General features: G+C 37.9%; 1 protein-coding gene across 2 annotated transcripts in view; it reads right to left on the bottom strand.

The window, feature by feature from the left end:
• Nucleotides 1–12,388, bottom strand: part of URB2 (URB2 ribosome biogenesis homolog) — a 45,139-nt gene extending 32,751 nt beyond the window's left edge. For both annotated transcript variants that reach the window (XM_069064887.1, XM_069064888.1), the window contains exons 1-5: nt 12,196–12,388; nt 11,160–11,302; nt 8,361–8,537; nt 3,122–6,446; nt 352–506 (exon numbers count right to left, since the gene is read on the bottom strand). In XM_069064887.1, the coding sequence (XP_068920988.1) occupies nt 352–506; nt 3,122–6,446; nt 8,361–8,537; nt 11,160–11,285 (3,783 nt within the window). In that variant the 5' untranslated portion in view covers nt 11,286–11,302; nt 12,196–12,388. The remainder of the gene's footprint in view (nt 1–351; nt 507–3,121; nt 6,447–8,360; nt 8,538–11,159; nt 11,303–12,195) is intronic.
• Between the last annotated feature and the right edge of the window lie 37 nt (nt 12,389–12,425).

The raw sequence follows: 12,425 nt of genomic DNA, 5'->3' as shown, positions 1-12,425 counted from the left end.
GGAATAGAGATCACTAAAAATACAACAGACAAGTTTCATTATTATCTTTTTTTTTTAAATCAAACCTGCAATTTCATTATTGCAGGTAGCTCTCAAAAACGAACTTCTTCAACCAATGAAGATCTACATTTGCTCTAAAACTTATAGCCTCAAGAGTTGCTTAAAGCATTGAGAAGTTAAGTGACTTGCTCAGGATAAAACACAGTCAACCTATGTCAAAGGTAGGACATGAATCTGGGGATATAATATTTCAAAAGTTTTTCCATTTGTATAAAGATCAGATAATAAATAAATACCCACCCCAAAAAAGACATGTCAGACACCTTAGAAACAGAGAAGAGAATCACTCACATTTATATGTGGTCTCCAAATGTTACTGATCTCTAATCCCTGGAGTATATGCTGCATTATCATCTGGAACTCTTCAGTAGTGCCTTCAACCAGCAGCTGGTTAAACAGTGCCACCAAAAGAGGTTCCACATCTTCACTGACCTGTATTCTAGGATCTTTGAACAGAGAAAGCAAAATCCATCACTTGTCATGTTGATTCACACACACATACACACACACACTATCAACATCCAAAGATTTCCTGTTTAAAAAAAAAGGAAAAGGGAAAAAACAAAAGTAAAGCATTTTTAATTATCTGAAAACTCATGGTATGACTTTTTTTAATACTAGGGATGATTTGGGGATATGTACCACCTTTTAGGGAACAGCTATCATTTTCTTCTTTCTGAACTAATTTAAGAAGTTAAAAGTTGAGCTGATAGTATCAAAATACAAAAATAATCCTAGAAACTTCACATTGGAGGAAACTGAAAGGCTACTAAGTTCAACTGCTCACCAAACACATGAATGAATCTACCCTAGAATGTCTCTAACAGGTAGCAACTGAGCTAAATACTTCCAGTAAAGAAGAATTCTCACAAGTCGATCCACTCCATTTTTAACTGCCCTAAATGCTTTTTAAAGAACTTCCTTAGACCAACTGAAATCGGCCTCCTGTTAGTTTACGATCTGAGGCGGCATGTTGCCATGGGAAGAGCACTGACTTGGGAGTCGGGGGATTTGAGTTCCTCTAATACTCCCTGTGTTGTTGTGGGCAAGCCACTTAATGTGCCTGAGTATCAGTTTCTTTATCTGTAAAATGAGGGTGTTGGACTAACTGGTTTTACTAATTTATGAGGTCCTTTCAAGCTCAAGGTCTATGTTCATATGATCCAATTCTTGGAGCTGTACAAGACTAACTTGTCTTTTTCAGCTGATGGCCCTCCAAATCTTTGCAGACAATGATCACATTTCAGTTCTACTCCAGGCTAAGCATCTCCTCCTGACATGATTTCCAGGACCACCACCTTCTTGACCACACTCCTTTTCTAGTTTGTCAATATCCCACTTAAATATGGTGCCCAGAACTAAATGAAATACTCCATATGTGATTTAAATGACAGACAGTTCACTGGAACATAATCTCCCTTGATCTAAACACACTAATGAAGTTTGAGATCACATTAGCTTTTTCAGCAACTGAATCAAAGGTTTTGAGTACCATTGAATCCAGGGTACTATGAGGTTAAGGCAGAAAAAATGGCAAGGATAAAGTTCTGCATTTAACAAAGGGCAGAGGAAACCTTACTTCAGATACTATTCTAACAGGCAATCTATTTCAGATCCGTATCACTGGCCTTAACAAATGACCAAATTTTAGCTCTATTAGAAGATGAATGTCTTCCCTAGAGTAGCTGATATAAAAGGACACAGAAAAGAGATATCAGAGCCTTTTACATTAACTTACAACTGAACTGGAGATACAGAGAGACTTCTAAAGTCTGGGACAACACTCATGCTATTCAGTCACAGACCTCAAACTCTGGCTTTGGTCCCAGACAGTCCAGGTGGCTGTGCTTTCTAGACTGCAACATTCACTTGTTAATACAGCCCTACAATGAACTAGAAGCAAAGCTTTGTGCCCATCAATAGACAAATCAGAAAAGATACGTCATTTCCTTACAGGCTATGAGTTTGACAACTGAGAGAAAGAAATCTGTACCTTTATTGTAAGAGCTACATTAGATTAATGACCTGATCTGCCCCACCCTCTACCTCAAAAATCATAGACTGTAAGTGATGGTGTAAATAGCTAAATACACGTTACTGCTTATTCCTTGTCTGTAAGTAAGTTACTTCCTATCAACAATTATTAGCTATAAGATAGCCTAATAAGTCACTACAGAACATGATGGTTAAAACCCTTAAAAATCCCTCATGAAGTTCCTCTATAAGACATGTTACTTTTTTTTAACAGCAGCTCTAAAACAAAAACAAATGATAATGCTGACATATCCTACTTACTACTTCTCATTCAGGGATTATTTACCTGGGGTTCACTAACCTTTTTTCAAAAATTTCATAACTGAATTTCAATAATTAGTTTCCTTTATAATCCCATGTACTTTATTTTATGATTTAAAAGCATTATTTTGAAAACAGGGGAAGGTCATTCCCCAGGAATAATATTAAAAACCAAATGATTAAATTAAAGTTTAATGACTATGGTTAGATTTTGTTGTAAGTAATAAGAGTTTATATAGTTTGTAGATTAAAAACACTTGTTTCACAAGAAGGATGCAAAATACCTGATGCAAACATCAACAGACCACTTTTCCAAACAAGAAAATTGAAACTAAGAAAGGCTAAACCTGGCTCAGGGTCACACATCTACTAAGTGTCAGACCCTCAAGTAGAACTATGGCCTCCTGATCCCAACTCAAAACTTCTCTCTACCACACAATGGTGTCTCTCTACAAAAAGGTCATTGGTCAGGGCAACCTTATACAAAGTATGCCTGCATTAAGAAAGATCAGAAACAGACTAGTCTTTTCTCAGAAGAGTCTGAGAAAAGAAAGAGCCATTATCACTAGTGAAATGGAACAACTGAAATTGTTCCATTCGGTTTAATCAAGGGTGGATGGGTGGCTGGCTATTAAGAAAAAAAGAGTATTAAACTTCAAAATTATACATAGCTAAATTTTAAACAAGAAAGAGCTCCAGAAACATTTTTTTCCCAATAATTCATAGTAAATAATACAAAATTAGTTGAAGAAAAAAAGCAACATACCAGCAAGTACTCTTTTTATGGAATGAAATATATTAACAAAAACTGTGCCTTTGCTAGGATGCAACTCTAGAATTGAAGAGAACAGTGTCAAGAACTGCAAGGCTAACTTGAATGACTGGTCATTTGCTGCCAGACTTGGCAATTCAGTCAATATCCAAGAATAAACTTTCCTATACAAAGCAGTATGGGAAAGCAGCATGCTGTCTTTGGCTTCTGAACATACTATGTCTCTGGCCCTGGACCGATGGCTCAGTTCAACTTCAAAGAGCGTAGTAACAGATGAAATGAAAACTGAAGGAAGGAGACAGTCTTTGTTCTCTGAGCAAAGCTGGACAAATTCCCCGGTGTGGAGGATGGCTTGCTGCAACAAATCAGGCAGTCTACTTGAGAACTTCTTTTGCTCAACATAACTGCTCAAAATTTGGCACAATTTAGTTAAGGACACCAAAAGAAGTTGTCTGCTTGGGAAGTCTCTGTTTTCCAAGTGCTTGCATGAGGTTGTTTCCCTGTATACTGTGCAATTTGAGAGAAATGATAAGATTTTCTCAAAATTGAGGCCCAGACTCAGCTTCAATTGGATGGTCGCCTCAAAAAAGTGTTCTAAGAAAGTCCCTATTACCTGGAGGAATTCCATCCAGGAGGGTGTATCCACGTCAATGAGAAATCTCTTGCTCACATTAAACAGCGAAGTCAATATGACTTCAAATATATCACTAGCATACATGATCTTAAACATTAAATGGGCATTTTTGCCCCTTTGCAAGTTATCAAGGAGCTGGTAAGAAGTCATTAGAAATTTGAGACTTCCTGTTGAAAAGCAAGAGCTATCAGCTTTGGTGTTGGTTGCCGTGGATAGTAACAGAAGAAAACAATGTACATGGTAAGACGGCAAGAGAGCATCTAGTTTTAAAACAGAAAAAAATTCCAGTATGTCCATGATTCTCTCCAGTTGGTCTCCCTTCAAAATAATGGGGATGTCTTTCTTTGCTAATATCAGTAAGTTCTGACCAACTTCTTCCTTTGATTCCAAAGGTTCAGGTCCATCTTTTTCAGATCTGAGTTCCCACTGTGTTATAATTATGTGATCCTTTTCAAAAAGCCAGGGTAGCTGCTTACTTAGGAGTTTCTTGTCATTATGGTTGCCAGAAAACAGAATCCTAGTGCATCTCTCAATTACACAGCTTAAGAAAGCAGAGTGGAGGGACTGCAATTCTGGAAAAAGAGGACTGTGAAACAAAGCTTGGGACACTTGTCCAATTGTAATAGATGATTCTTCCTCTGCTGAGCTTTCCTGGGTTTTAGTAGTGGGCAGAGTCCTAAGCAGTACATTGGCTATATAGGTCACATCATCTGAAGAGAGATAGGAAATAAGAATTGTCAGATTTGACACAATCAAGTGCCAGTGTGCGACTGGGTAAGAGGAAGCACTCAAAGTCCCTATTTGGTGATTCCACATAGTTATCTCCCCTCGTCTCATGCTTTTTTTGCCAGAATGGAGAATGAAGGTAGCATCATCCCTTAAAGTTTGGAGTTCTATATCAGACTGGAAACTCATTCGCATTAAAGTCCTTTTCATTTTCTGCATATATAGGAGTTCTAAGCAATACCTGCTAGTGAAGGCAAAATGATCTGTAAGTTCTTGTACCTTTTCCCACTGTTTCATGTTGGTACCTGCAAGGAATGAAGAGAGGCTCAAGCTCTCAGAGGCAATGTCTGTAACAGCCCCCACTATAGGGACATATTGCCTGCAGTTCAAACTAAGCATAGTGTCAATTTCTGCCCATGTATAGGACAGAAGGAGTGCAGAATCCCTGACCGTTTCTAGCCACAGATCAAGCTTTGAAGTCTGGGACTGGTAACTGCTTAGAAGGTCAAACATAGGCTGAATGACCTCTTGAAGCATTTTCTCCATCACCCGCTGAGTGCATTTGACAACAGGCAGTGGAGTGCCACTATCCAAACATCGCATGCTAAACAAGATACCATGCAGCAATAAACTCAGGGAGAGCAACTTGAGGGCCATATCAGAATCACCCTTCACATAAGGCAACACTAATGCCTGGCACTTCTCTAGCAGAAGGGACCAAGTATCCAGGATCTGATTTGGAGGCAACTCTACAAGACAATCCCGAAGCACTACTGTCAGGTTCAAAGTTAAAACAGGCTGCCTCAGATGCTCAGCAGATGGCCGACAGATCACGCTAAAAACTTCTTCAAACAACCGAGGCACCTGTCTGAGTTTGGCATAAGTCTGGAACAGTGTGTTGATGAGGGTTTCCTGAGATTTCTTGGTTCGAGGCTCAGTTACTTCTGCATCAATCCAGGCTGAAGCAACTAGATCATCCAGATCGGGCTCCACAATCAGATGGTTCAAGGAGATCAAAGTCTTGAGACATCGGAACCAGGCTGGCACAGAGGCCTGGGAATGTTTTATCAAGAGCTCAGCAAGATGACGATAAAACTGGAATTGGACCTCCTTGTGCCTGATCCGGTCAGCAGCCACATTGTAGATATTGTTGTTAGCCACTAAGTTCAGGAGCTGTTCTACAACCAAAAGCTCATTAGTCCAGTCCGATAAGGAAAGGGCCTCTACCTGCTCGTCTGGCAGGCATGAAATCCTCAGGCAGTCAAAAAGCTTGGGGAGTAAATGGAAACAAATGAGTTGATTTTCTTCCTTAGAGTAAGAATCCAGAAAGAGTTTATATAGCAAAGACACTGAGTTAGCCACAACAGTTACATGGAGAGATGGTTCACAAGAGCCCACATCAACCAGTTTGCTGATTGTGGTATTGGTTGGTGTCAGGATATTTTTAATAGCCTCTTTCTTCTTGTCCTTTGACTGCTCATTCAATAGGAGCTCTTTTTTGTAAGAGGACAACAATTCTGGCTGAAAGATTCCACCCTGAATGACCAACTCAATCTGATTCCGAACTTCCCTGCTCAGGTACTGTCGCACACGGCCTTGGTCACACTGTGCCCATGTACCAACAGAAAGCAAGTGCCTTAAGACAAGGCACGGCTGCAATAGGTGCCCAATCACTTCCCCAAACACACGGTTTGGATTAACCTGCTGACGCTGGATCAGGAGATACTGACTAAAGGCCAAGTGGAGAACTTCAAACAACTGGGATATAAAGGTTCCTTCTGGGCGTCGACATGCCAGCCAGCACAGTTCATTTAATAATTCCAGTATCAGTTCATGCTTGGCTGTGTAAATGACGGCAAGAGTAGGCGTTGAGAGAATGCCTTGGCAGCAGCTCAGCACAGTACACACATTTCTTTGGGCATCAGAAACAGAGAACTCAGCTACTCTTTCATTTATGATCTGAAGATGAAAAACAAAAATAATAATAATAAAACACTGGCACTGCCCCCATGGCATGGAAATACAACATGAAGACCAGTGTAAAGCTACCCTGATGGCCACCTAACTCGTTTTACTTTGGGGACTAGACCTTTTCTTCAAAACATTTTTAAAGATCACATCTAAACTAAACATAACACTGTTGTAAAACCAAAGTAGAAAGCATAGGTGGGGAACTTTTTCTCACCACAATGCCCAAAAGTCACTCTGAGAAATTCCCATAAATTAATTTGTGCTGTTGATGTTAGTAAAATTAAAGCCCATTTTGCATTTGTTTTGGCTAGTACACAAAAAGATCATGCTTTGGTTCACAAAAAGGCCTCTTGCTTGTACATTCCCCAGTTCTGGAAAATGAATCCATCACATCTTCCCATATCCAAATTTCAGTCAATTATCTATAAAAATCAATTAAAAATTACACAATGAAATATATTTCCATTCCAATTTCCACCTGGAAATACTGAATAACTTTTGAAACCAAGTATAGAGGTCCCTGAATTGGTGGGGATGGCTAAGTTAGCAGAAGACAGCAAGGTCCAATCACAACCACCACTATACATCTCAGCATAGGACTTTAACTTCTAGGAAGCAACTAGAGTCTGGGAAAGTAGTAATTCCTATATTCTCTGCACTTGCATTTCTAATCTTTATCATATATTCCATCAGCTTTGAACTCTGATGGGCAACTGATTCATTCATTCATCTCAGTCCCTTAAAGTGTCACTGTCAGTATATTAATAAACCAATTAGGCCTTTGCCAATTTCTCTTTTCCCCAAGTCTTAGGATTTGATCTATTCTCCTATCCTAAGCCTCTACCTTACCCTGTCCACCCACCCACCCACAGATTTCCCTAATTACTGGCAAATGGTGGCCCAGTCTCTGGCAGAGCCCAGGAACAGAAAAGACTTGTGTTCTTTATGAAATAAACTAGTGGTATAGAGGAGTAGGTGGGGAATACAATCTGACTGAATACATCAGAGAACTAAATGTTTCTCTATCTCTAATCACCTGAAAAGGTTTGTACTGATTCTCAATGCGTCTAGCAATAGTGTATAGAGGTATCATGCTCATTATGCAGGTAAAAAGATATGAAATATTCAAGCTTGAAGTTGAATAATAAGTCAAAACAAAGGAAAACATGATGGTGTGGACAAAGTACTGGACATGCAGTCAAGAGAGCTGAGTTATAGACCCTGCTTTCCATTCAATAGTTGGGTTTCTTAAAAACAACAACTAGCATTTCCTAAAGCACTTTAAGGTTTAGAAAATGTTTTACAAGTATCTCGGTTTATCCTCACAACAACCCTGGGAGGTAGGTGCTATTATTATCCCCATTTTACAGATGAGGGCACTGAAGCAGGCAGCAGTTATGTGACTTGCCCAGGATCACACAGCTAGTACCTGAGGCTGGATCTGAACTCAAGGCATCCTGACTTCACACCTGGTGCTCTATGCACTAGTGGCTACCTCATTCAATCTCTATGGACTTCAGTTTCCTTCTCTGTAAAATGAAGCAACTAGATGGCTAAACTTCCTTCAACTTTAACAGACTATAAGGATCACAATCCAGTGGGTCTTTCCCTCAGCCTTAATTTTTTTTACCTTCTTTCTATTCTGTATCTTGTATGTATCTATTTTTTTACACCCCCACTAGAATGCAAACTCCTCGTGGACAAGGGCTGTTTTCCCCTTTCTCTGTATTCCCAGAGCTTAGTTTAGCACCATGTCTGACATTTTAAATACTTAATAAAGGCTTACTGGTTGACTTTCAAACAGAATATCATTTCATACTACCTTGAGAAGTGAGATACTAGGAACTAGGTGCAAAGGAAAATATAAATCATTTGTGGGATATCACAAGTAAGCAAAGTTACCTTGGCTAGTGAAAAATGAAGGTTTACTGTCTTTCCATTCTTAATGAGAGTCTGTAATTTTCTGCTGTGCAGGATGTTATCCAGGTAGATCCAAAGTCTTTCAACAATGTCCTCCTTCAGTTCGAGTTTTTTCTTGTAATATGTAACCAAACTGTGTCTTGCCCAGTCAAGTAATACCTACATTTAAAGGGAGTTAATTTTGTGAAAAGAATACTATTTTTCATTAGAAAAATGATGATATGTAGTATTTATGACAAAAGTTAAGAAATTTGGGCTTTTTAAAAAATAGGCTTTTATTTAAGCTCAAATTTATCTGTTATGGAAAATCCACCTTTCATAACTCAACTTTGGCAATAAGAGAACCAAGAGATACATACTTTTATTTATTTTTCTAAAAAAGTAACAATAAAAAGAAAAAAAATCCCTTTGAACTTGTTTCTCCTTCATTGAGAGCTGAGGAGAAAAAATACTGCTGAAGCCTTTATACCTTTCACCTTTAAATTACATTTCATTTCAAATACACAACAGTGGTTGCAGGAAATTGTCATGTTTCAAGGAGGATTCAGACAAAATAAATTTTGCCTATAAAGTCAGATTTATTGACCACTGACAAAAAGCTCTAGGAACATTACAACAACATAACAAGCTTATATGTCAGAAATAGGAAGAATCGAGATAAGTGCTAAGGAAGATGATTGCTAGAGCAGGGTTACAGTGTTGTGTGTGTCCCTATTTGGCATCCATTATTTCAATGTTACTTGAGAAAAAGAAATGAAAGATTGTAATCATCATATGGTGGCTATTAAGGACCTATATACATAACATTACTCAAGATCAGGGGTTCTCAAAGTGTATCTATGACATCAAAACTATTTGGATAATAATACTAAGATGCTGTCTATTATATGCCTTCCTCTTCCAACTATATATCTGTGTGAGGCCAGGTTTTCTTCATATATTTCACTAAAGGAACACTAGAACAGATTGGATGCAAAAGCAGGTATGATGAAAATCTTACTGGCTTCTACTATGTCAGACAGTAAAGGAATTTGCAAAAATATGTAAAATACTGCTACTCTTCAAATAATCTTTTTGTTTTAGAAAATATTTATTTCGTATAAAATGTTAATTATATTAACATGTAATGGGTTTATCGTTGTCATTTAAATGAATTCATAAAAATTTATCAGTTTCTAAAACAGTAAATATTGACAGATATAACACAAAAAAAATTTCTTTCGGGTCCTCAATAATTTTTAAATTCTGAGACCAAAAAGATTGAAAACAGCTGCTCCAGAGGCTCCAGAAATAGAATACTGGCAAATAGTAGATGCTCAATGAAAACTTAAAGGAAATTTAATCTGTGACTAAATATATCTGATAGCTAACTAGTGGTATTAATAAACACAAGGTCTTCAATTCAAATCCAATTGGGCCAAAGTCCTGCTTTGTTCCATAGCGTTGGACCACACACCTAGTGCTAACTCTTCACCTTACAAATGTATGCCTTTGATCACAAGGAGGACCAGAAAAGACAGTGTAGTTAGTTCACAGCAAAACCATCACCATTTCTTGAAAATAACTCAATGTGTGTCCAAATGATGGTGAATAAGGAGTATCATTCATGTATTAGTGATATTATTTTTTATTAGTAACTAGAAGATATGGCCCCTGGCTTTAAGCAGCTTAAAACTTCAAAAAATATAGCTGATTATCATAAATACTTTTTCCTCTTGGTAAAACTATCTTTTGGTCAACTATTCCAAGTTGTTATACATGGTATAACCTCTTAACCTGAAGACCTTCAGTGTTTCCCAAGAACCTAATGATACACATAACTTCCTAAATGAGATGTATAAAAACCAGAAAGAGAACTGCCGTTTCTCTATATTAATGATCAACCCAAATACAGCAGACTGGGGAAAAAAATAAAATTTCTTATCATAATACATAGCAATAACAACTCACACTTATATAGCATTTTAAGGTTTGCAAAGCACTTTGCATGTATCATCATCTCTTTTGATCTACACAACAAACCTGGGAGGTAGGTGCTATTATTATCTCCATTTTACAAATGAGGAAACTTAGGCCCAGGGAAGTTAAGTCACTTTCCAAGTAATTATGTGTTGCCATTCTGTCCTCTACAGCAACTCACAACTTCTCTGTGCCTCAGTTTCCACATCTTTACAACTGTCAAAACCATAACTAGTAAGGTCATTTGAAAAGTTGTGAGCATAAAGTGAGGATGAGATATATTGAAATATTTTGTAAACTTTAAAGTACTATACAACTAAGAGATTATGATTACTATTACTAAGGAAGTACAATGAATAGCACAAAAAGTTCCTGAATAGAAGTAACCTAGACTCTATTATTATATTTTCTATGTTACCTTAAGGAAATGCCTTCTATATCCAGTTTATCTACATCTTAATTAACAGAAGTGTCAACATGACAAAGTGGATAAGAAAACCTGTTGCTGAGTCAAGAAGATCTGGGTTCAAGTCCTTCCTCTTATGGATACTGGCTGTGATCCCTGTTAAGTCACTTAACTTCTCAATATTCCAGGCAATTCTAAAACTCTATATTGCAGACAAAGTATTGACCTGCAACAATTCAAAGTTAAGGTATAACATATACCTTATGTTATAATACCAAAACTAAGGAGCTATATACATAACATTACTCAAGATCAGGGGTTCTCAAAGGGTGTCCACTATATCAAAACTGTTTTCATAATAATGCTATTATCAAAATGTTTTTTAAATCTCGTTAAAAACCTCAGCTTAGACTTACTTGTTCTTTATTTGGAAGAAAACACTGATGGGAAATCCATGCAAAGTGAGCCAATTTCAGTTTGTCTTCCCAGGCAGTTTTGCTACTTTTCAATTTAAGGGATATACCAGAATAAATAGCAGCCATTATGACAAGTACTCTCTCTGAAATAAGAAATATTAGGGAAAAAATATTAAAAGCAAACCTCACATGCACTAAAAAGCCAATAAGAGAAAATGTTATTAACTGTGCTTACATGAAATAGTCTATCTAGGTTAATGTCTTTAAAAAAATTAGATTAAAATCAACAAACATAAACGTTGAAATATTGTGATTCTGTTAACAAAGCTCCGTAAAACTACTGGAAAATCCTGACAAAAATTCACTACACTACACTATATGCACATACAAAAACATTCTGTTTTGGTGGGCTGAAAGATTTATTCTCATTTGCCAACTTCTCTTCTTTAGTCTAAGGATTTGACCTACTTTCGTTTGAATTAAATGTTGACTGAATTTACATAAAGTCCTCCACAAATCAAAACACTAAATTTTGTTTTCATATTTCTTTTTTAGATTAGAAGAAAATTAAGTGATGAATTTTCGTACACATCTGCTATGAAAACATTATATTCGTCACATTCCTGAAAGGAAAGATCCGTTGGGAAAAACGATTGCTTCTTTAAATGTAAAGACATTTCCAGTTTTTACACCTATTATTCAAAGCAACCGTAATCGGCTTTTTGTAAATGTACAAAACAAAAATTTCCAGGATTATTCAGTTAAGCTGACTGGTTGCCCAAGTAATTGTTCCCAGTGGACCTATAACAGGGATTACAGAACGAGGGTAAAGAGACAGATGGAACTAAGTAAGCCGCGTACCGAAGAGCACAGAGACTTAGGTACCAGGAGCATAGCAGGGATTCAATTAATACTATATTGATAAAACTAATTTGCGTTTGGCAAAGCGAGGAAGGGGGCGGGGTCAGGAAGGAGAGACCCTAGGAAGGACAGCGACCAACTCCAGACTCCTCACACTAACTGGGTCTACACTTACCCAGACCCGGTGTCCCGGGGAAGAGGAACGAAGAAGAAAGGCAGGCTGACTGGACGGACCAACCGAGCGGTCAGCTTCAGCACTTTTCCAAAGGGGAGAAGCTTAGATTCCCACGTTGCTAACCACGTGGGTAAGTTCCCAGGGCCTCCGCCTACGTTCCTTCCGCCTAGGCGCCGCCGGCCGGCTGAGGAGGGGTGGGGAGTCACGCACGCCAGGCATTTCCAGCCAAT

The sequence above is a fragment of the Petaurus breviceps genome, unplaced genomic scaffold (assembly GCF_028583685.1).
Source record: "Petaurus breviceps papuanus isolate PSGF00001 unplaced genomic scaffold, PetGlider_PUasm1.0 90650, whole genome shotgun sequence".
Classification (NCBI taxonomy): Eukaryota; Metazoa; Chordata; class Mammalia; order Diprotodontia; family Petauridae; genus Petaurus; species Petaurus breviceps.
The sequence above is the reverse complement of the archived record's forward strand: the minus strand, read 5'-3'. Positions and strand labels throughout refer to the sequence as shown.